Below are 25,655 nucleotides of genomic sequence, written 5' to 3'. Positions count from 1 at the left end.
AAACCCACTGGTGTAGCCGTGGTCCCATCTTCAATTGCCAGATGCAGAGACCAAAGCATCTAGAAAACCCATGGAGAAGTCCCAAAGCCCATTTACTAGCCTATATTCTTTTATAAGGTGACAAAATGCAATCCTGCTCTTTAAAGGCCAGACATCTGCTCCGTGTTTCTCTAAAGTCAAGTGACATTTTCTTGGTCGTGTTATTGCCTGCAACTCCAGGCAAAAGCCGCGGCGGGGAGCAAACAGCTTCCAGAGTTAGGGCCTTTTTGCTGTTGCTGTTACAAAGAAGGTGCCAGCATGGGTTGAAAATGTGGGTGTGGGAAGCTGTGCCACTTAATCACTCATCACTTCACTAATTATATCCTCAAGGCCCATGACACCCTTGGGCAGCTGCCAGGACCCAGGCAACCTGGCAAGGTTTGCCATGCCCACTAGTTTTAAGCAATTTTTTCCCCAGCACGCCACCTCAAAAAGGATATTGGGAGAGGTTAAGGAAAGGACAACCAAATTCATCACAGGGGTGGAACAACTATGAAGAAAGGTTGCAGCATTTGGGACATCTTAGTTCAGAGAAAAGGCAAGGAAGAGGCGAGGTGATAGAAGGGCATAGAATTATTCATACACAAAGTGGATAAAGTTTTCCTCCCTCCCTCCCAATGCCTGAACTCGTGGACAACTGAGTGTTGGAAAATACAGGACAGATATAAAGCAGTACTTTTCCACATAGGGCACAATTAAACTATGGAACTTGCTTCTAACCAGGGGTGCCAACTTGAATAAAATATTTGGGCATTGCTCATTTACTTTGGTAAAAAGGTAAAAGTAAAGGGACCCCTGACCATTAGGTCTAGTCGCGGCCGACTCTGGGGTTGCGGCGCTCATCTCTCTTTATTGACTGAGCTTCCGGGTCATTGGCGTACAGCTTCCAGGTCATGTGGCCAGCATGACTAAGCCGCTTCTGGCGAACCAGAGCAGCGCACGGAAACGCCGTTTACCTTCCCGCCGGAGTGGTACCTATTTATCTACTTGCACTTTGACGTGCTTTCGAACTGCTAGGTTGGCAGGAGCAGGGACCAAGCAATGGGATCTCACCCCATGGTGGGGATTCAAACCGCCGACCTTCTGATCAGCAAGTCCTAGGCTCTGTGGTTTAACCCACAGCACCACCTGCGTCCCTCATTTACTTTGGTGGCCCCCCTCAAATATTTTTTTGGGGGGTGCCGAAGGGACCTTGGCCCCTAGGAGTTGGCTCCTATGGTCCTAACTTGGATTTGATTGTGGCTATTACTGCCTGCCACTGTGTTGCCAGGCTGGTCTTTGCAGTCAGCTGCCTCCCACCTGGATCTGGCCAGGTTTGTAGTGTCAGATTAAACCCGCGGAGTCCTCTAGGCAGTCAAAACCTGTGGGGAGGCTTGCAAATTATGTTCTAATACGCTTTTGTAATTGTCTTGACTTGATGGGCTTTCAGTCTGATCCAGGTGTAGTATTCCTACAGAACTTTGCATTAAAAGCTTCTTTTTAAAAAATCTTCCAAGTGCTTTAATGCCCTCCTCGCAACAGCTCAGAGAACAAACAACATGTATTTTACTTCTGTATAAATGAATACATGCACATAAATATCACCAACCCTTTTCCACCTGAATTGCCTCTTTTCAACATGCCACCTTTTTTTTCCCTTTTTTTTTTTGGCTTTGAAGTTTTACCCAGGTCTTACCTAACATCTTTTTCAGGGGCGGAAACCTGCAATGTGCATTGAAGAATGGAAAAGAAAAGAGAACTTTGATCTCTGGAAAGTTTAGATAAAAGACTTCTCTTGCCCCTTCCTTCACCACATGGGGATTTTTCAAAGGCTGTTTTATGAAAAAGTTGCGCTTTTCTTTGCCATCTTATCATTCTCTTTTATAGTGATACGGCGTGCAAAGAATCCGCTTCTCATAAACCAATCCTTTCTGGTGGGCCACAAACTAATTCCCACTCCCATTAAAATTTGGTTAGTTGCTCAACCAACCCAGAAAAGGCTGTATCCGGTTTAAAACCCTAAAAAATTTTAGCTCATCAAAAACAGTCTCAGTCCTTTTGTTCTCCAGAGTAGCATCCCATCAACACAGAGAAACTTCACTATTACAGGCCCCCTACATTCCTAAAACACCAAAATGAAATATTTCTTAACTTCAGCTAAAATGGGGGTGGGCGAATCTATCGCGATTGGATATTCTCTCTTTCTCATTTTTATTCAGTTCATATTTTGGATTTGCAGGCAATAGGGCATGGGAAATTTACTTATAATTTCCTCCCACTGCATTCTGTTAACAGATGCCTTCCATCAACAAAGCAACACCCATTGCATTCAACGCACGGGCAACTTAGCAGCTTCTGGCTGTCAACAATGAGTCGCTAGCACTGGCCACATTGGGGAAAACTTCTCCTAAGTATAGGTTCTTGCTACATTTCTGCAATTCAACCCAAGTGTCTGCCTATTGCAGTCCTGGCTAGCCTTTGACTTACTATGATACATGCCCAATCTTATAGGGACTTTTGTTGCCTGGAACTGCAGGAAGTCTGTGTGGAGAGTGGTAGGAACATACAAAACTACTCGAGTCCATCTAGATCAGTATTGTCTATGGCACCCGCCAGCAATTATACAGGGTTTCGGATATGGGACACTCCCAGTGCTATCTGAAGATACCAGGGATCGATCTTGCGACCTTCTGCATGCAAAACAGGTGTCTTAACCCTGAGCTGTGGCCCTTACTAAGAGCATCAAGTGTTTGTTGGGTTACAGCAGTGGGTAGGTCGTTCAACTGACATCAATTCTATTTCCTGTGCTGTGGGTTAAACCACAGACCCTAGGACTTGCTGATCAGAAGGTCAGCGCGATGGGGTGAGCTCCCTTTGCTTGGTCCCAGCTCCTGCCAACCTAGCAGTTCGAAAGCACGTCAAATTGCAAGTAGATAAATAGGTACCGCTCCAGCGGGAAGGTAAACGGCGTTTCCGTGCGCTGCTCTGGTTCGCCAGAAGCAGCTTAGTCATGCCGGCCACATGACCCAGAAGCTGTACGCCGGCTCCCTTGGCCAGTAAAGCGAGATGAGCGCCGCAACCCCAGAGTCGGCCACGACTGGACCTAATGGCCAGGGGTCCCTTACCTTAAGTACAGCGAGTGACAATTTGGGTTTTTTGTAGTTTTTTTAAAGGAACTTCTTCCAAACTGAAAGCCCATTCATTTATTTAAAACCTGTTTGTCATCCTTTACAAAACAAGGAGGGAGCGTGTATCCTGTTTTAAAATATTCTGTGCAAAGTGATATTAAAAATCGAGAGAGAATGAAGATTCACATTAAAAAAAAAATTTTTTTTTACTTGTACATAGTAGTTTGCAGTGAAAAATTCCTATTACTGAAGGAGAGAAACAAATACAATTCAGGCAAGCTTATACATCAGTAGTGAAAAGTGTCCCTTCTCAGTGTGCCTCCATCCCATAAATTTGGTTTCGATGGCATGCAGCTCCTCTAATCATAGATACATAATTTTGTAAAATTAATGCAAAAACCAATGTTTTTGAGAGTACTAAAAAGTGGAAATTAATTAACACACAGGAAGGCAACAAACATAAAATAAATTAAAGGCATGAATAGAAGCTTCTTTCTATATACAAATATCCTCTGGGGTTGTTTTTTTTCCTTTTAACTTTACTGACGCCAACTGTACAAGCATTACAATTCCTAAGCAAAATAAAAATGTACAAAGTCTTATTTTTAATTTAAAAAAAAATGGGAAAGGAGATAGCTTAATATTGTCAGCTCCCCAGCAAGAGGAACCAACCCTTTGAAGCTGCAATATATCTCTAGTGAGCTGGAAATGAAAGCTTTCAGCTCCATTCCGAGCTCTAGAGCTTTGCTTGAATACAAGAAAGATGCACAGTGTTCTATTGGCAGAGACTGGAAGGCACTTCGTATCTTCTGTGAGATGCATAGCAATCATATGCAGAGTCCATCCCAAGTGCTGGCCTTTCCAGGTAGTGTGGTCAAAGCGCACACATCTGCACGCATTGCATTCAGCACCAACTTCCTCTGACAAAAGCAGATGCTACTCCCCAATTTTCATCTGCAAGCATGACACCAAATAACTCTATGCATTGTTTGCCTGCTAATCCGGTTGCCTAGCCATGATATATGATTGCAGGCTGGATAGTTTATAATTCCAGAAGGTCATGGGCTAATGACTCAGCCTCTGCTTAGTCTTTGGTTCCACTGAATAAAGCTGAGCTCATGGATATGCAGTTTAGCGGCCTTGTGCTACACTCGATACGTCTGCGCAGTATTGCTCTAAGGCTATGAAAGTGGACGTCGCTGAGCTTTCATGAATTCATACGTAGCACCAGCGCAGGGACAGCTTGATCAAGAATTACGTGAGAAACCCATTGCTAGCAGGGAGGGAGTAGACGGGGCAGAAAATTCAAAAGCGCAAGATCCAGGAATTCGTTGCAGCCGTGAGTAAATCTTCTGTTATGGGATGCAACCTTTTTTCCTCCAAATGTTTGCAGCTTCTCATGGTCCACATCAGGAAATGTGGTTTTGCTGTAATTGGAACCTGCCATATGATTTTGTATCAGCTTGCTCATTGGCTTTGGTGAACTCAAGCTCTCCTTGCGCCAGTGCTGTTTTGGGGAGGAACTGTACTCTGTTCCTCAACAGTGAGGGATGCTCTAAATGTGATGCAACACATTTTGGGGGGTGGGGAGGATGACCCAGGCAGGGCTCTGGGCATTAGGGATTTTGTATGCTGCCTGCTTGGGAATTGCAGGTGAGCAGAACAGATCCTGCTTGAGATTTTCCCATCAGCCTCTCCCTGACCCCTTGGCCTGATCCAGCACGGTTCTCCTTCCATTCTTATTTCAACCGGCTTGCAGGCACCTGTGCACATGACATTAGCATGCCAAGTAGCCATTCCTTACAAACACACGATTCTAGCAGGCTGAAACTGCATACATGAGTGCTAGTGATCAGGTTCATACATGTCACTGAGCACGTGGAACCTCGCACCAGGAAGCTGAAAAATGCATACACACACGATCATGTTTAAATCACACCTGACAGGGCTTAACTACCAGCGCTAGGAGCTGTCCATTGCACAAAGAAGTTGCAGGAAACCTTTGGCCCTCCAGACGTTGCTGACCTCCAACCCCCATCAGCCCCAGCAAGCATGGCCAATGGCCAGGGGTGGTGGGGGTTGTACAGCAACATCTGGAGGGCCATAGCAACCTCCTGGGAGTCCCCTACTTTTCTCTTCCACATTCCTGCAAAGACCAGCACTAGGTCAACGAGTAGGATTTTGTTGGATTGACTGCCCGTGCATATTGATCTTTAGTAGATATGCAAAGAGAAGAATATTTTTTGATTGCAACATAAAGGTTTCCATTACTCTGCAAAAGGTAATCTGTCTGTGTAGAGGCACGCACAAACACAGAGCCCTTCTGACATGCCACAACAGGGAAATAAACACCTTACACTAGATTTTCTTAGGTTCTTTGCGTATGTCAGAACCGATTGTGCTGTTCAGCACTTTGGGAAGTTCTCCTGTAACCTAAGGCAGAAAGCTTTGCTTCAGACGCATAACATATATCTTAAATCTCCTTCACCACTAGATTCTAAAAGAGTGGATTGAAAAAACCAGCAGTTTTGATGAACCATTTACAAAGCTTTGTACAGAAATATACGAAATGGTCTTCCTGCCAATCTTCATATCATCTTGACAAGTTCTTTGCAGATTTCATTCCCCCCCCCATGCATAGCTTGCAACAACAAGGTTTGTTGCTTGCTTTACTGGTACTGAGCTTTCCATTCCCCCACCAACATATTCTCACAGTAAGAAAGTTACAGTCTAGTCCTTCCACATTGTGGCAACCTATGGTGTGTTCCTTCTTGGCTCCTGCACATCTTTTCATTCATACTTGTTTAAAAATCTTTGGAGAATGAAATGCATTGGCAGTGCAAAATGGGGTCAGGTGGGGAGAACTGTTAAGCAACAAAGTCAACGCAGGAGGTGTTGTTTTTTAAGATAAGGCCTCTTGGGTTGCAGAGGAGGGTGTTATCTGCAGGCGCAGGATTCCACTGTCATGTTTGGGTAGACTTTGAGTACCACGTTCTTGTTTTCATCGAAGAATAAGATGCTGAGAGACGACATCTTGTCTGGGACGCAGCAAGGCTCTGGAATCCCAGAGACCACACCCACAGCTCTCACAATGCTTTGGATAGTTGCATGGTTGGAGGGCTTCAAGGCCTGCAGAAGAGAAGAACAGCAGTTAACTGGGCTGGGAACACACAATGTTTAACTGATCCTTTACAGCACCACCACCGTGAATAGATCTGCAGTGTTTTTACACCAGGTTTAATTGCCAAGGCTTCCCTGAAAGAATGATGGTTTATTCTGATGCTTTAGTTTTGATGGCTGTTTTGGAATTTGTTGTTGCAGTTCTGGCATGAATATTTTGCAGTTTGAACAGGGATTGCTCTGTATTTCAGGATTGTTAAGATACATGTTAGCCACCTTGATTATCCTTTGAAAATAAGGCAGGTGTGTGTATGTGTGTGTGTGTGTGTAATAAAATTCACTGTATGTTCTAATATCTCAGTTTGGTTTGGCATTATTTCAGGTTGATTAGAGATAAAGTGACATGGAAGGCTTGCAGCTCCCAGTCCTAAATGTTTACGGAGTTCAATGAGTTCCTTGGGCTACTGTACGCCCCCTGCACATAGGTTAGCATTACTAGTTAATTCTGCACATCACAGTTTATGTAAGTGAAATAAATCCTCAACCAAGCCATCTTATTGGACACCGTACACCTTCCTTAACTGATCTGAAAACCAGCTCTGATAGAGCAAGTGGTTGGTGACCCAGGGCTTGAAATAGCTGCCGTGTTGGATATTGCTTATCAAATGCAATTAACGAACCATTTGCATGTCAAAATGCCACCTTTTGTATGTATCACTTATCAAATAAAATCCACAAACCGCTGCATGCCATCCATCCTCTTAAGAGCTCATGATGTAATAAACGGAGGCTGCCCAGTTTACACTTGACCTGCTCTGTATAAAAGGACAGGGGCTGAATGTGGCTCTCTCTGCTTGGCCCTTTGGACTTTCCTCAGGTCACAAACCCTCTTTCACCAGATCACACCTCTCACCAGCCCAACATCGCACCTGCCCAGTGTTTTTGTCTGGTTGGAATGTGTCCTCCAGCTCTGATAAAACTTTTTGGTTGTCTGGAGGATGGAGAGAGGTGTGTGAATTCTGGGTAGATAGTAGCCTACTGTAAAAAGATAAAATTCACATGTAATTCTCTGCCCTCTTTTGCCTCTGACCCCACCAGTGGCCTAGTGTGGGCTGCCAGCGCCCAGGGCCTTGCAGAGGGAGGGAAGTGGACGGAGTACGCATGCGCACTCAACTGCCTAACAGCGTCTGCGTCACCCAAAAGATCATAGCTGCAGAGATAAGAAAAGAGAAGCAGTTTCATTGTTTAGAGAGATCACTTCCTGGTACACACAGAGAAGCCATTTTCAATGGAACCCAGCGACAGAAGTGCAGAGCTATACTGAGGCAGCGCTGGGTGTTGAAATTTTGCACCCCTAGGAATTTTGTGCTCAGGGCAACTGTCTCTGTGCCCCCCCCATTCTCCACCACTGGGCCTCACCCACTGCTGGCATGCACCAACCACCCCTCCTGTGAAGGCTGCTTAGAAGGAAATGTGCCCATTGGGCAGAAAAACGCCTTGATCTCTTAAGATAGTTTCCTGCAATTATTAGTAGCAACAAAGCGCATCTTGCCTAACATGCACATTAGCGGCCATGCCTATGCAAAATCAGGTTTCCTAACTGAATGTGGTAACATGCATACAAATTGATGGTGCCCATATGGTTTTCCCAGTAGTGATGTATGGAAGTGAGAGCTGGACCACAAAGACGACTGATCACCGAAGAATTGATGCTTTTGAATTATGGTGCTGGAGGAGACTCTTGAGAGTCCCATGGACTGCAAGAAGATCAAACCTATCCATTCTGAAGGAAATCAGCCCTGAGTGCTCACTGGAAGGACAGATCCTAAAGCTGAGTCTCCAGTGCTTTGGCCACCTCATGAGAAGAGAAGACTCCCTGGAAAAGACCCTGATGTTGGGAAAGATTGAGGGCACAAGGAGAAGTGGACGACAGAGGACGAGATGGTTGGATAGTGTTCTCAAAGCTACTAGCATGAGTTTGACCAAACTGCGGGAGGCAGTGGAAGACAGGAGTGCCTGGCGTGCTCTGGTCCATGGGGTCACGAAGAGTCGGACACGACTAAACAACAACAACAACATGTTCCCCCAGATGACTCCAGTTACCAGGACTGCATGTTTGTAGCCCAGAAAGCAGCAAAGCTGGAATATGAGCCAGCTCTTCGGGAGGAAAGTGGGGACTGGATTCTGTCCCCTCTCTGCCCCTTCCACATCAAACAGCTAATCCAGGCAGATTCCAGCTCCCCTTATCACGCTATGTATGGCTATCTCTGGCTGCTGCACATGCACTTCGTTGGATTTGGCCTCTCACTCCATTCAAGAGCAGGCGGGTAAGATGTGTTTTTAATTTCAGTGCAAGATGCAATTTCCCTCCCGGTAATCTTTAAATTCCTCTCCAAAATGGAACATAATGCCAGCAGACCTCTCTCCCTTTCTGTGGAGGATTTGCTGAAATGGAAGGTGTAGCAGTTTATAAAGAGATCTCTGTTGCATCTGTTAACACCCCAAAATGGGGAAAGGGGTTCCTCAATGCGCTGCTGTTTGAGCCAGTCAATATCTTATGTAAGAATAATTTGCAATATATTGTTCTCTGTCTTTTGTTCCTCCCCCAGCCCCCAGTGTTCCTGTTAAAGGATTTAATGCATAAAATGTGGGGTGGAGTGGAGCAGGGAAGATGAGGAGACCTTCGAGCCCATTGTCTGGATTTCTTTTCCAGAAACATTTCTAGAGGTCCCATGTCTTTAGAGTATGTACAAAATGAAGTCAGAAAACAGGAGAAGACTATTTTACTGCAGGCATACGAATTAGGACAGAGAAATGAAGGATCTTATGCTATCCCTAGGCATGCGCAGGAATTTTCTAAGGTCCTTTTGCTCTCACCGAATGCCAGGAACAAAAGGTTGCATTAGGGATCCATGAAATATCCATTGTGTCTTATGAGCTAAAAGGAATTGGAAACAGGTGCTCTGCTGATGTTGAGTCTATTTTATTAGGAACTCTGGGAGGTTATGCTTCTCCAAAGTCAATTACCGTTTCTGAAAGGGGTTGTGAGTTTATTGTTCTGCTTTTGTGGTTTTATGCACAAAATAGCAATAAAGATGTTTGCTGGCCTGCGGTACGGTTGTGGTATGAGAGCAACTACTCTCCGGTTGACGCAGAGCCTTGCTTGGATGCGGTTTTCAGTTTAAATTTAAAACTCTTGGTTTTCCCTTCTAGGCACTGCACTAAGAAATATGAATGAACCTCTTGTTACTCAGAGCCAGCCTAGACATTCAACAGAATCAAGCTGTAAAGTTTTTCCTGGTCTTCAGGCTACAGTAAAATAGCATGTCAAGGAGGATTCCCCCTGCCCCTGCTGTTCATTTCCTATGTGCAGCTTTTATATGAACGTACAGTGCGGCACTTGAAGCAATACAGTGCAGTATAAGTGCCACCATTTGGTTCTCCAGAACTGGGAAACAGAGCCTGCCAATATGGTGTCCTACCGCCCCAGAGTTTGCTGAACTACAATTCCCATCATCCCTAGCAATTTGTGTTGCTGCCTGGGACCAATGAGAGTTGTCGTCCAAAGCATCACATGGGCTATCCATCGTGCAAACTGACCCACAGGGTCATACTAGATGTGAAGGCTGCAGTTCTATGTGTTTAGACACAAAACTGCTCTGATCAAGTGTCTGAGCGAGGAGAAGGGAATCCTTCTGCCTGCCTGAAGCTTCTCTCCTGAGCTGCTGTTCTACTCAGCTGAACTCTGACCCTGGAAGTGGGCTCAGCTATCCAAAAAGTTCTTTGGGAGCTGTAAGCATCAGCAGGCCTAGAGAGAGTTGAGTTTCGTGCCTCCTCCATGCTGTTAGAATCAGTTTGCTTATCCATCCATTTGGTACATTTGTAGCATATATTTCATTCAGAGTGTTCAAGATGGCATTACATTATTAATTGCAAAAATATTTGTGCACAGGTGATGGCCAATTTATGTGCATCCAATTGACGCTTGATCGCATGGCGCCAAACCCAGAAATGACCTGAAAACGTCATTAAAAGTCACTAAAAGGGTGGAACTGGGTGGGGCAGAACATTTTACACAGGCCCCACCAGAACTGACACATGGGGACCCAGAATGTAACCCCATGCACAAAACAAGGATTGCCTGTATTGCTATACAGTGGGACCTCTGATTACGAACTTAATTCGTTCCGGAGGGCTGTTCTTAGCCCAAAACCGTTCTTAACATGAGGCATGCTTTCGCTAATGGGGCCTCCTGCTGCCGCCGTCGCACGACTTCTGCTTGCACCCCGGGGCAAAATTTGCAACCAGGAACATCTACTTCCAGGTTAGTGAAGCTCATTACCCGAAGCGTTCGTAAGGACGATGGTACATCTGAGGTTCCACTATATAATAAAAAATTGCAGTTTACAGCAATAAAAACACACAACATATATTCTTCCCCATCATTTTATTCTTATAAACAACACTGCGAGGCAGTTAAGACTGAGGTGGCTGGTCAAAGTCAGGGGAAATAATAGCATCTCTCTCTGTGGTATGTGTGTGTGTGATCTACAAAATAAAAATTAAAAAACGATGTGGGGGCTCCCATCTGTATTGGGGGCACTGCTGCTTTTTCTTCAAAACAAAAGTGGGCAATTTAAGCATTCTTTTTGAAAAGTGTTAATAATTTTATGTGTACGTTGGCCCATGAAGCAAAAACAGCAGCAGCAGCGGCGGCGGCAACAAAACTGACCAATGCAGGCTTGTAAATAGTGGCTTGCATGATTGTCAGTGAGCAGTTAGGGAACATTTTGTAAATAAATAGTAAGACTTCCACCCGCCACCTTTTTATGATGGTCAATACAGGTGACTAATGCCATGAGCTCAGACAGATGGGTTGGTGTAAACACTCATGGACTGGTAACATCTGACAATTTTATTTGCAAGACAGGACTAATATGTTTATTAGCTAAAGAAACAAGCCTGTTCACCACCTGGAACATTATATGGGAAAGGTAGGACAAAAATATTTTTAATAAATAGCTGCATCTAGTAAAATAAATAAATAGGCATAGGTATAGTCTGAAGGCTCTTGGTATCTAAACCTCATGCAGACCCCAGAGTCAGAGCAGCTACAATAGCAGCCTCTGCTCCCCAATTTGGTAATCAGCAAATTCTCCAGGGACAGCCCCAGATTTACAGAAGCTGCCCCAGTTTCTGATTTGATCTAAGAATGTTCTGCCTTTCCTTAGGACTCCCCTATTTTCATTAGAGAAATGTTGGAGGGTATGGAATTATGTGACCCTCTGAGTCAAGGAGATAAGTAACTAGACAACCTTTAGAAGACAACTGGAGGCAGCCCTGTATGGGGAAGTTTCTAAATGTTTTATTATGTTTTTATATACGTTGGAAGCCGCCCAGAGCGGCTGGGGTGACCCAGTCAGATGGGCTGGGTGAATATATAATAAAATTGTTGTTGTCGTCAAAATAGGATGTCCCTGTTTTCATTGGAGAAATGTTGGAGGGTAACCTATCCATTCTGAAGGAAATCAGCCCTGAGTGCTCACTGGAAGGACAGATTCTGAAGCTGAGGCGCCAATACTTTGGCCACCTCATGAGAAGAGAAGACTCCCTGAAAAAGACCCTGATGTTGGGAAAGATGGAGGGCACAAGGAGAAGGGGACGACAGAGGACGAGATGGTTGGACAGTGTTCTTGAAGCTACAAACATGAGTTTGACCAAACTGCGGGAGTGGAAGACAGGAGTGCCTGGCGTGCTCTGGTCCATGGGGTCACGAAGAGACGGACACGACTAAACGACTAAACAGCAACAACAACAATGCCTGAAGGCCAGAAACAAAAGTGGATGTGGCTTTTACCATTGCACCATAGGTTGCATTTCAGCCACACACAAAACCAGAGGGTTGCTGCACACACCCAAACCTTCCATCCATGCAAACAAGTAGCATTGTCACAGGTCAATGACACATTCCATGCAGGAAAAAGCACTCCAGGAGGGTGTGGCCTGTAGGGATTCCCAAAAGCCATCCAGAGAGGGCCCCACATTTGCCTCCTGGGCTTCTGGGCTTGAGGTTCTCCATCACCCCTGAGCTACAGAGTAGATAAGAAAGAGGAATTCCTTTTCAGAAGCAATTTTTCGTCCTAGCTTTCCCTCTGAGTAGCAATTCTTTATGTGTGGGACTGTTGGAATGCCCAGTCCTCTGCCTGCAGTACTTTTCGGCGCATATATTTGTCTCTGCATTAGAGCAGCTCAAGACTTTGCACAACAGCCACCTTTGGTGTTGTGCAGGTGTTTCCTGTAGAAAACACATGAAGTGTAAAAATAAAATGATGAGTGTCCTCAGACACCTACGGACATGTTTTTGGGAAGCTAGATGAAAGCAGGGCTGTTAAGACAGACAGAGTGGTAATGATTCAAATCCACATGGATTTCCCCTCTCCACCTCTCCGGTTTTATTATCTCCCCCAGCTCCCAGCTGGTCTGCATCTGGATATCCAGGATGCCTACCCGAGCGAGAGGGGGTTAATGGAAACACGGCAAGGAAGGGGAAAAGGAAGAAGTGTGAGTAGTTACAAAGGAGCAGAGAAGCTGCCTTGTATCAAGTCACACCCTTAGTCCATAGGAAGGGAGGAAGAATTTGGTGCAGTTCACATTTAAAGGCAACCCGGCTGAACTTGCGCTTCAGATGGTGAGCCGTCTTGTGAAAAAAAATACTGTATTTTTCACTCTATAAGACGCACATTTTCCCTCCTAAAAAGTAAGGGGAAATGTGTGTGCATCTTATGGAGCGAATGCAGGCTGCGCAGCTATTGCTGAAACCGAAACAGTGACAAAAAAAACCCCTCTTGCTGTTCTGGCTTCAGGGATAGCCGCACAAAGCCTCTTCAACAACATTTGATTCAGAATTTCCCCCCCTTGTTTTCCTACTCTAAAAACTAGGTGCATCTTATGGTCAGGTGCGTCTTATAGAGCGAAAAACACGGTAAGCAAACCAAAACGCAACGATCCTTCCCCGGTTTGCGCTTCTCTGAATTTTGCAATGCAGCTCTCCAGCCAAGTAATGTGTATTAAAAAGCACATATTAAGGTGGGTGTAAATGCATCTATCAGTGACAACGACATGTAAAAGTGCATTATGTCAGGGAAAATATCGCACAAAGGTGCATTAGATAAGGGATAATCACTTTGCAAAAATGTGAAGGAAAAGTCCTCCTTGCCCAAGTAGCACAGTTGGTTAGAGCATGGCGCTGATAATGCCAAGGTTGCAGGTTCGATCCCCGTATGGGAGAGCTGCGTATTCTTGCATTGCAGAGGGTTGGATTAGATGATCCTCAGAGTCCCCTCCAACTGTACCGTTCTATGAGAAGACTGGCATTGCATTGCAAAATTCAGAGAAGTGCAAATTTCACAGGATGACTGCACTTCAGAGAGCAAACCAAATGCAAACTGCATTTAATGTTTCTAAATGCCCTCACCCCACTGCACATCTCTAGGCCCCATCCAGGCACTGGCCAGAATCAGCCCTACTTATTTTCAACCCAGTGGATGCACCACGTGCCTTTCCTCTAGAGTTCACTTGAAAGGAAGAGGTCTACCAGAAGCAATCCTTTGAAACATTATATGGGGAAATGACAAAATCTTTTGTTTCACGAGACTTTAGGGGACTCTAACATGACATTCGTTTGCTGTTCTTCTGCTTAAATGCAGTTGTTACTGATGTTTAATTTTTTTGCAATTTTTTGTGGCTTTATACGCAGTATTCTTGGGGTGTTGTTTCAAACTGTAAGCAGCCTTCAGGGCTTTGTGAAAGGTCAAATGTTGGTGGAATAACAAAAAAAAGGCCTATTAACAATCAGAAACCCAAAAATGTAAAATAAAAACACACCATTGTCATACGGCATCAGCAGCAGAGGAGAATTCCTTCCCAAACCAAAGGCAGCCATCTGCACACACCGTTCCAGGCACAGGAACTGAGGAAATGGGCAACTGAATCTTACTTCAACATTGGCAACTTCAACATTCACTGCACTTGAGGGCCACAGGGTCAAGCACTTTGCCTTCCAGAACCTCGTTGCTGCTCCCCAACATCAGCTGCCTGAGTCGGTCACCTCACTCTGCCTAATGATAGGGCCGACATGGCCGACATGGCCAGGGGCACCCAAGAGTTGTTAATAATAATAATAATAATAATAATAATAATAATAATAATATTTATACCCCGCCCATCTGGCTGGGTTTCCCCAGCCACTTTGGGAGGCTCACAGAATATGTAAAACATAATAAAGCATCAAACGTTAAAAACTCCCCAATACAGAGCTGCCTTCAGATCTCTTCCAAAAGTTATGTACAGTGGATCCTCGGGTTACGTTACCTTTGGGTAACGTAACTTTCGAGTTGTGAATGCAGCAAACCCGGAAGTGGGTTTGCCACTCGCATGTGTGCAGAAGTGCTCTGTGGTGTCACATGTGTACACAGAAGCGGTCCTCCGGTTACGGAATTTCCGGGATACAGCCGGGCCTCCGGAACAGATCCCATTCGTAACCGGAGGTACCAGTGTGGTTCTTTATCTCCTTTGACATCTGAAGGGAGGGCGTTCCACAGGGAGCGTGCCACTACCGAGAAGGCCCTCCGCCTGGTTCCCTGTAACTTCCCTGAAACCAGCAGAAAACCCTCAGAGGAGGACCTCAGTGTCTGGGCTGAGCGATGGGGGTGAAAACGCCCCTTCAGTTAAAAGATTAGGTTGCTGCTTACAAAGCTCTCCACACTGACCTGCCTGGCTGCCATTCTCTTAGCGTAGGTTTTGTGGAAAGAGGCATGCAGCAAGAGGGGGTTAGGATGCCTGGATGAGCCACTACAAGATAGGTCTGAACTTCGGGAGAGCGCCAGTAATAACAACGACATGGAAAAAGAGGACAAAGATTTTTCTCCCTCTCTCACTAGAACTTGTGGAAACCCAACGAAACTGAAACAGAATGTTGAAAGATTCAGGACAGGTGAAAGTAAGTATTTCTTCATATTATGCATAGTAAAAAAGGTAAAGGGACCCCTAACCATTAGGTCCAGTCGTGGACGACTCTGGGGCTGCGGTGCTCATCTCGCTTTATTGGCCGAGGGAGCCAGCGTACAGCTTCCAGGTCATGTGGCCAGCATGACTAAGCCGCTTCTGGCGAACGAGAGCAGTGCACGGAAACGCCATTTACCTTCCCGCCGGAGTGGTACCTATGTATCTACTTGCACTTTGACGTGCTTTCGAACTGCTAGGTTGGCAGGAGCAGGGACTGAGCAACGGGAGCTCACCCTGTCGCAGGGATTAAAACCGCCGACCTTCTGATCGGCCAGCGCTAGGCTCTGTGGTTTAACCCACAGTGCCACCCATGTAACTAAAATTATGCATAGTATATACCATATTTTTTGCACCATAACACTCACTTTTTCCCTCCTAGAAAGTAAGGTGCAGTCGTGAGCAGAGGATCCATGGTTCCCCTTCCTTCCCTCCTCTGTGGCTCGCTTTGAAACAGCAAAGCTGGAGAAGAGCCGCTGAGTGGGGAGGAGAGAGGGACAGGGAGCCTGCTTGCTTTAAAGGAGCAAAGCGGGAGAGGAGAGGAGCCTTCTCCTCTTATACCCCTCTTCTGCATTATTAACAGCATCCTTCTCCACCCACCCCACGTGTGTTCCTTGTCCCTTGAGTGCTTTTCCTTCCCTCCCCACTTAAAACATGGTTACAAAGCATGGATCCACATGGATCCTCAGGATTTTTGCACTGGGTCACCCCAAATTCACCATGAGATCACATAGCATGTCCATGGCTACAGCTTGCACCAAACAAAATCATGCACCCACTGTTGCCTGGGGCCGCTGTGGTGCAAAAATGTGGTTACAAAGCACGGATCCACATAGATCCTCAGGATTTTTGCATTGGGCTACCCCAAACTCACCGTCAGATCACATGTCTGTGGCCACAGCATGAACCACAAAAATCATACATCCACTGTTTCATTTAGAATTTTTTTTTCTTGTTTTCCTCCTCTAAAAACTATGTGCGTGTTATGGTCGGGTGCGTGTTATAGAGCGAAAAATACGGTAAATCTAATTAACAATAATAATTTATTTGTGCTTTTATCTTGTGAACCACACTGAGATCTTTTGATGAAGGGCAGTATGTAAATGTTAACAACAACAACAACAACAATAGTTAAAGTATGGAACTCTGTTCCACAGGAGAAGTGATGGCCAACAACTTGGGTGGCTTTAAAAGATGAACAGACAAATTCATGGAGGACGAGGTGGCTATCAATAGACTATAATGGTTCTGAATACCAGTTCCTGGAAACCACAGGAGGGAAGTGTGTATCTTTGCTCAGGTCCTCGGTGTGAGTTTCCCACAGGTACCTGCACCATGGCATCCACTCATGGAATCCAGATGGTAGCTGAAACATCCCATGCCAATGGCGTGATTTTTTTCTCCACCCTAGTGGAACCTCGTGGCTTAGGGCATCCTGCTCCCCAACCGAAGCACTTATTTTCCAGTTTTAGAAGTGGGCTGCAACTTTTATAAAGCACTAAACACGGTTGTATTTTATTATTTTTTTAGAAATGGGCATGCAGGGGATATTAGGGATGATTAACCAGGCAGTCACGAGTTCGCACATTATTATTACCCAATAAGCAATTTATAGCATATTTGAATTCTGTAAAAAAAGCCTGCTGTAATTCTCCCCTGTAACTTTATTTTTATATCTTTGTGTAAATCAGTTCTGGATTCTTACTTAGCCATTAGGAAGAGAGAAAGAGAGAGAGGGGGGAGAGAGAGAGAGAGAGAGAGAGAGAGAGAGAGAGAGAGAGGGAGGGAGAGAGAAAGCCCACTTACTGCATACTATGGTTTAATAACAATCAAGCTGGATTTTATTGACACTTTTAAGAAAGCCACGTGCAGTTTGTTAAAAGGATGGGGCTGTGTTTTTCCACACTGTGTAGAGATAAAGCAAGATTTAAAATATATATAGAGAGAGGCAGCCCTGAGTGCTCACTGGAAGGACAGATCCTGAAGCTGAGACTCCAATACTCCAATACTTTGGCCATGAGAAGAGAAGACTCCCTGGAAAAGACCCTGATGTTGGGAAAGATGGAGGGCACAAGGAGAAGGGGACGACAGAGGACAAGATGGTTGGACAGTGTTCTCGAAGCTACCAGCATGAGTTTGACCAAACTGCAGGAGGCAGTGGAAGACAGGAGGGCCTGGCGTGCTCTGGTCCATGGGATCATGAAGAGTCGGACACGACTAAACGGCTAAATAAATATATATATATATAGAGAGAAATACTGTACCTTTGGAATCGGGAACTGGCATTCACCTGAGCAATAATAAGCATCAAAAGATTTAGGGGAAATAATCCATTCGCTCCAGCCAATATCTGCAAAATCCACTTTGAGGTAGCGCCGTGTGCAGTATCTCGGCTCATTCCACTGCTTCCTCCTTGCCTTTTTCAGGGTCTGCTCATCGAACTGCAGCGTCTGGCTTTTCTGGTGGTTGTTCTTTCTCTGCTTCTTCTTGTTCTTTGCCCTCTCCGCCAGCCGGGGCTGCAGCGTTTTGTAGTGCTTCCTCTCTTCCCAACCTTCGTCTTCGCTGTACTGGTACTCGGCGCCCGGGAGCTCGTTGTTCTGCAGAGGCAGCAAGACGCTGGCGGAGCGCTTTTGCCGCCGTTCCCCCAGCCCACGTTTCAAATGGCTGTCTAATTTGGGGAAGCTGGCCGGAAGCGGGCTCCAGTGCCCTTGCAAGCTGGAGACGACACTCTCAGGCTCCGAAATCGCAGAGTCATTCGCGTAAACGAGAATGTACGGCTCGTAGCTGGGGTGCATGTTCTTCCAGGTGTGTCGGCCGACGGTGGCCATTTTGACTCCAATGAGCAGGTCGTTGTTTTGCTTTGCCTTGCTCAAGACTTGAGTGATGTTCTTCCACTGCCAAGAAAGGACGTCCCGGAAAGCAGTGGAGACGTTGATGGAGTAATGCCCCAGGGTCCGAGTTTGGTTTCCCGACGGAGGAAAACTCAACAGCGAGAGGCAGATCTGCATGTCGGGCTTCCTGTGCCCGTGGCGAGAGCAGCCCTTGATATGAGGGCAGTTATTGCTATTGTTCTGGAGATCCCCAACGTAGTAATGCAACAGAGCAGACAAGATGTTTTCAGACTTGGTGAGGGAGGTCAGGTTAAAAACCCGAACTTCTTTGTTGCCAGGGATCCCTAGGAGAAGGAAAAAAACATTTGTGTGAGGATAGAAAAAGTCAGGTAATCTGCCTGTGACTACCATACAAGTCAGTTTAACACAAAATTTCATTTTTAATTGCAACAGATATTCATTCATTTCCTTCAACTGATGCATCTTATTCTATAGATAAAACAGGACTTCAGCTGATCAATTGGCAAGGATGCATTTTCATTAATAATAATAATAATAATAATAATAATAATAATAATAATAATAATAATTTATTATTTATACTTTGCCCATCTGGCTGAGTTTCCCCAGCCACTCTGGGCGGCTCCCAATCGAGTGTTAAAACAATACAGCATTAAATATTAAAAACTTCCCTAAACAGGGATGCCTTCAGATGTCTTTTAAAGATAAGATAATTGATAAGATAAGATGGGGATGAGATGGGAAGGACACACCAGATTTTGCTTTGCTACTTTCTTGGAACGAAAAAGAAAAGGCTGCCGGGACACATCCCCCCCCCTTGCTCAGAATTATAAAGGCAAATTGTAAAGTCTGCAATCTTAGCTGAGAATAAAACTGCTATTCTAGCTGGTGCGTCTTGTCTTCCATTTTGGAGCTCCAATCATTTAAACAGCTGCAGAGTGCCATCTGGAAGCAAGCTTAGTGCTCTGCGACCTATAACAACTTTTTAAACCTTCTTATAAAATTGGTGAGCCCATACAGACGATCAAAATAGCACAGAGTGAAGACTCTCGTCCCTAGATAGCTTGGTCAGTGATCTCACCCTTTTAGGATTTTAGCCTACTTCAGGTGTAGGTTAGTAGCAAAATGGTCTTCTCTACCTAAGAGCCATTTGCGTGACAATTGCTCAACTCCATGTAGAATTTAAACCAGATGGAAAAGGCAAGAAGACGGAGTTGTTTTCTCCAGTTCTGTTCAGAGCACGTTGTGGGAAAATGATGAAGTGAAACTCAAACAAGAGGTTCACATTCTAGTTTAAAAGCCATTCCACTGAAGATACCCAAAGCAGGTTTTGCAATGTTTTAAACACTTGCTGCTCTTCATCAATAGATGTCACTGTTTTCCTGCATTTTCAGCTAGCAACTGTTAGGGAAACTCCTGCAAGCTGGTTCTCGGATGCTGTCACCACAGATGCTGTGATGTTACATTGGCTTTGATTTAGAAAAGGCAGAAAGGAACACATGCCTATAACTCTGGAAGAGAAGGGGGGGAAATATTTTTTTCATGCAGCAGATACGCAGTTTGATAATCATCATCTTTTAAATCATGGACAGCGGCCCAAGTCGAAAGCACGACCCAGAAGCCAAACCACAAGACGAAAGCTGCTCTCACAAGCGATGCTCAAGTTGCTTTTTTTTACATTTCCCATATTTGTAGCTCTAATGTAGTGCCTGCACAAACTGGAAAACAAACTGGATTAAAAATAACTCTCCTCTGCTTTCAGCCCCGCATTAGCAGTGATCACACAACTGACAAGTTCCAGGCCAAAGCAGCAAACCCAGCAAACACTTGCTTGTCAGTCTCATCTAATGGGATTTAACGTCCCAAGTTACCATTTAAGACTGGGGCATGGGGTGGGATTGCTTCTTCTTTGCAAAGCATCCCTTGATTTCAAAAACAGGGCCCAGAGCTGCATTTTTCATTCAGTTACAACCTCTTTGTTTGGTTAGCGTGGCCCTGGTAAAAATAGAAAAAGATGGAGGTGCTACGTTGCAGCAGCAGTGACAAAGGTAGCCAAAGTGATACCGCCCCATCTGTTGTTGGACTACAACTCCCATCAGCCTCAGCCAACATGGCCAATGATCAGGAATGATGGGAGTTGTAGTCCAGCAACATCTGAAGGGCCACAGGTTCCTGGGGGAAGGTATTGTTCCGGGATGATTTTAAAGCCAGGAAAATGTAATGTTTTTTGCTTTACTGGATCTTGACTGTTTTTAACTGGAAATTTTGCACATGCACACACACACCTACACACCTGCCTTGGGTCTTCAGGATGCAGTAGATCAAGCACATAGTTATTATTTTTTTGTTTTAATTAACAAAATTTATGCTGATGGATTGCAACAAAACTTCTAAGTACATTTAGTGGCCAGAACCATATTGGAAGAATCAACACGGCTGTAGGATTATCCTGGATATCGGATTCCTTTAGATTTTTATTTGCAGCAGTAAGTTAAAAGCAAATAACTTATCGCAAGCGTGTTCCTTACTCCATCGCTGCCATTTCCTCCTCCCGTCATTTTGGGCACTTTCACATGGCTGAATCAGTCTCTGCGTTGGCACAGGGCTGATTTTGCTTAACTATGAGTCAAACGTGTCAAGGTGATGATGGAGTGATGGATGGATGCGGACAGATTTTCACAGAAGGGCTGCTTTGTACCCTTCCCCCACCTCCACACGCCTGATTGCCAATTTCACATGTGCTTCACATATGGTTTGTGGGAATACACACAGAATATATATCCAGCCCCATGATAGGCAGTAATGGGTCTGCTTCTGCTCGTGGAGGGGGAAGCTTCTGCTGACCCAACTCTGCACTGAGAAAGTAACACTTCAGGATAGGGCAGGCTGAGGCAGTGCAATTGTTTCCAAACCACATTAGTTAAACATTATTGATGCATGACACTGGAGTTGCAGTTGCAATGAAAGAGTGTGTGATCAGGAAGCATTAGGAAACACTGTAACAGGTACATTCAACAGGTAAATTACCTATTACTCTATTCTGCTTTCCAGACCATTATTGTCTCCCAAAGCAGCTTGCATTAATTAAGGGGGGGGGACAGGACACATGAGGGAAGAGGAGCGGACAGGGAATTGATGGACTGGTTCCCAGTCCACTCAATAGCGACACTGTAGAACCAGACAGAGGGCCTTCTCGGTAGTGGCACCCGCCCTGTGGAACGCCCTCCCATCAGATGTCAAGGAAATAAGCAGCTATCTTATTTTTAAAAGACTTCTGAAGGCAGCCCTGTTTAGGGAAGCTTTTAATATTTAATGCTGTATTGTTTTTAACACTCGATTGGGAGCCACCCAGAGTGGCTGGGGAAACTCAGCCAGATGGGTGGGGTATAAATAATAAATTATTATTATTATTCCCTAAAAGCTCCTTGCACTTCTGTAGGGAAGCAGAAACACTCTCACACTTTGCCTCCATTTAGGCAGGCAGCAGGGCCCAATGACAAGGCTTCTTCTGAACAGTGTACACCCTTATGGAAAGTGCATGATGCAACGATGCCCCACTAAAAAAAAAAAAGAAGTTCCAAGCACACAGAAAAAGAGCGATACAGCTAAAGCCTTCACCCTGATACATTAGTTTTCTGCATGCAGGGAAGGGGCTCAGTTGCTTGCTACATGGTGCTGTCCAAAGAAACCTTTGCCACTGAATTCTGCAGATCGTCATGTATAGACTGACGCTCTCCCAAGAGCTATTGTCCCAGGCACTGAATAACCTGTGTCAAGAACTTACACCTGCATAGTTAAGATCACTGGGGAGTTCTTTATGTGGTGCGTTGTGGTGGGTTGGGAACCTGCAGCCCACAAAACCTGAGTCTGGGTTTGGACGACACACTGAGCCAAACCATGGCTTACTTAGCATGGCAGCAAAATGACCAAAGCTGGTGGAATCTCCTTGCCTGCATGGTTTTGCTCATCTGCGGTAAGCCATGGTTTGGCTTAGTGCTTCATGAAAACTGGGCCAATATCTGTTTTCCCTTGCAAATAACATTTCTGTCATTTGCATTCTGCAAACCTGCTATCTGGGCAGCGCCTGGAGCAAGCAAAAATGCCCCAAAGTGTGCATCTAGCTGAAGATGTTTGCATAATCCTGATTCCTCTTTGCCAAAGCACTAAGAAGGGAGGTTAATTAATATTCTGCTGGATATTATTTTGCAAGGCAAGGCTTCCCAACAAAGGCATAATATAAATGCACTTCAATATCATTGCTGTTGCTTTTTAATTAACATTCAGACTGCAATGAAGCACAGAGCCGGTGCAGCCATTAAGCAGTGTGAGGCTGTTGCCTCAGATGGCAGAAGCCCCTGAGACGGTGACTGCATGGGCAACCTTGCCTGCCCTGCTGCCTCCGCCACTGGCAGAGAAGTGGTATTGATATGGGACGAGATTGCACCGAGTCCCAGCAAGATCTTGCAGAAATCACATTAGATCTTGCCCTGGAAATTGGCACAATCTCACCCCAAACCAACACCAATTCTGGTCCGTGTGCTTGGGGCAATACCCCTTGGCATCCTCCCATGCTACACCAGTGAATTGACTCCTCCCCCCAAAAGGAAGCAGAGATGGCCATCAACTTAGATGTCTCTAAAAGAGGATTAGACAAATTCATGCAGGAACAAGGCTATCAATGGCCGCTGTCTATGATGGCCACACTCTGCCCCATGACTGTTGGAGGCAAGTAACGCTTCTGAATACCAATTGCTGGAAACTTTAGGGGGGGGAGTGCTCTTGTGTTCTGCTGCTATCACTACCACATGTTTCTGGGGGCTAGAACAAGTCCACTAGCATGTGGCATGTTTACCTTTACAGAGGATATACTGACATTTTTATGGATTGCCAAATCTATCCCATGGGTGAAAAGGGATGCAATAATGAGGGCTGCTTAGTTATATAGTCATCATTAGCCCTACTTTAAATTAGATATTAAAGCAGCATGCTGGCCCCATATACTTAAGAATGCACCAGCACTTCCATTATTAAACCCTCTTTTTGTGGCTTTATAACTCGGTCGCCAGTAGTGCGCTCTGAGGTGGAACTGAGAAGTAGAAAGCGCAAGTCTGCAAATGGTCCCCGCCTTTCCCCCCGTTTCAAGCCTTGCTTAGTAACTCCTTCCAATTCTGCTCTACGTTTGCTTTGTTTTCACTTGCCCAGTAAACCTCCTTTATAAAAATAACAAAAGTACCTTATGTATTTTCAGTAAATTTGTTTATGAAATGGAGTGACACAGTTTTTATTTATGCATTTACAGGGTGCCCAAACTTCGTTGAAGCAAGCGCAGCTGAAAGAACGGTGAAGGAAATTCTGTTTTCATTGCCCTCTTCCCCCTGCGAAAGAAAGAAAGAAAGGAAGGAAGGAAGGAAGGAAGGAAGGAAGGAAGGAAGGAAGGAAGGAAGAAATCCTCCTTTTTCTCTTCCCAACCCAATAGTGTTTTGTGCTTCTTAGTAAGGTTCACTATACTTCATTTCCTGTGTTATTTTTGACTGGTGTTTCAAACTGAACTAAGAAAAAGAACAGCTTGAAAAAAAGAAGTAGGAAACCATATGGTTGTAATTGGCTCAAGGACAGGTGTAATACCTGAAATGACTTTTCAGAGATCTAGGGTTTTGGGGTTTGGGGGGGTTTTTTGAGTGTTGATGAAGTCAAATTAACAGTGTTCATTAAATATAACTGTTTGGTCTCTGTTCTGCCTTCTTTAAGTCTGCAGTCCTAAACACACCTATTAGGGAATAAGTCCATACACTGGGAACAGTCCCCCTCTATTCCCCCATGTGCTATTCTAGGGGTTCACTTGCCTGCCCACTGCAAAAAAATGCCAATTTGGGAGGGGCCAGTGGGCACACAGGGGAGGAGAGAGGGGGAAAGCCCCACTGTGCTAACAGAAAATCCTTGTGCAGGTTTCTGCCACTGGGACTCAAGTAGCAGAATCTGACCCATAAAGTGCAATCTTAGCCAAAGTGAACCACTTTTAATCCACATTGATTTCAATGAAACACAGTTAAGCAGGTGCTTTTTTTTTTCACGGAAAGCAAATGTTTAACTTTGCTTGGATTGCACCTGTAAATTTAGCCTGATGTAAAGTGGCATATGGATCATATTTGGATTTGTACATTTGTTTCTGTAAAAGGTAAAGGTAAAGGGACCCCTGACCATTAGGTCCAGTCGTGGCCGACTCTGGGGTTGCGGCGCTCATCTTGCTTTATTGGCCGAGGGAGCTGGAATACAGCTTCCGGGTCATGTGGCCAGCATGACTAAGCTGCTTCTGGTGAACCAGAGCAGTGCACGGAAATGCTGTTTACTTTCCTGCCAAAGTGGTACCTATTTATCTACTTGCACTTTGACGTGCTTTTGAACTGTTAGGTTGGCAGGAGCAGGGACCGAGCAACGGGAGCTCACCCCATCGCGGGGATTCGAACCGCCGACCTTCTGATTGGCAAGTCCTAGGCTCTGTGGTTTAACCCACAGCGCCACCCGCATCCCTTGTTTGTGTATTCATTGTGTATTCTGCCGTTGCTCCCAAAGGAGAAAAAAAGTCAGCATGGATCAAGTCAGCATTGGGCCAGTCCCTATCTCTCAGGCTGGCCTACCCCACAGGGTTGCTGGGAGGATAAAATGGAAGTGGGGGGAGAACTATGTATTCCACCTTGGGCTTTTTTGGAGGAAAGGTGCAACATAAATTTACTTAATGGATAAAGTAAAATAATAATAATAATAATAATAATAATAATAATAATAATAATAATAAAAAAAAAAATTATACCCCACCCATCTGGCTGGGTTTCCCCAGCCACTCTGGGCGGCTTCCAATAGAATTATTATATTATTATTATTATTATTATTATTATTATTATTATTATTATTATTATTTATTTATACCCCGCCCATCTGGCTGGGCCTCCCCAGCCACTCTGGGCGGCTTCCACAAAAACCAAAAATACAATAAAATATCACACGTTAAAAACTTCCCTGAACAGGGCTGCCTTAAGATGTCTCCTGAATGTCAGGTAGTTGTTTATTGCTTTGACATCTGCTGGAAGGGCGTTCCACAGGGCGGGCACCACTACCGAGAAGGCCCTTTGCCTGGTTCCCTGTAGCTTTGCTTCTCGCAATGAGGGAACCGCCAGAAGGCCCTCGGCGCTGGACCTCAGCGTCCGGGCAGAACGATGGGGGTGGAGATGCTCCTTCAGATATACTGGACCGATGCCGTTTAGGGCTTTAAAAGTCAGCACCAACACTTTGAATTGTGCTCGGAAAAGTACTGGGAGGCAGTGTAGGTCTTTCAAGACTGGTGTTATGAGGTCTCGGCGGCCACTCCCAGTCACCAGTCCAGCTGCCGCATTCTGGATTAGTTTTAGTTTCCAGATCAACTTCAAAGGTAGCCCCACGTAGAGCGCATTGCAGTAGTCCAAGGGAGAGATAACTAGAGCAT

General features: G+C 45.1%; 1 protein-coding gene across 2 annotated transcripts in view; it reads right to left on the bottom strand.

The window, feature by feature from the left end:
• Positions 1-3,327: 3,327 nt before the first annotated feature.
• Positions 3,328-25,655, bottom strand: part of BMP3 (bone morphogenetic protein 3) — a gene marked incomplete at its 5' end in the record, with an annotated part of 34,750 nt that continues 12,422 nt past the window's right edge. For both annotated transcript variants that reach the window (XM_082236524.1, XM_082236525.1), the window contains 2 exons: positions 3,328-6,275; positions 17,591-18,501. In XM_082236524.1, the coding sequence (XP_082092650.1) occupies positions 6,084-6,275; positions 17,591-18,501 (1,103 nt within the window). In that variant the 3' untranslated portion in view covers positions 3,328-6,083. The remainder of the gene's footprint in view (positions 6,276-17,590; positions 18,502-25,655) is intronic.

This window comes from Podarcis vaucheri (assembly GCF_965113315.1).
Source record: "Podarcis vaucheri genome assembly, chromosome: 9".
Lineage (NCBI taxonomy): Eukaryota > Metazoa > Chordata > Lepidosauria > Squamata > Lacertidae > Podarcis > Podarcis vaucheri.
Note: the sequence above shows the minus strand (reverse complement) of the source record. Positions and strands in the feature narration are given on the sequence as shown.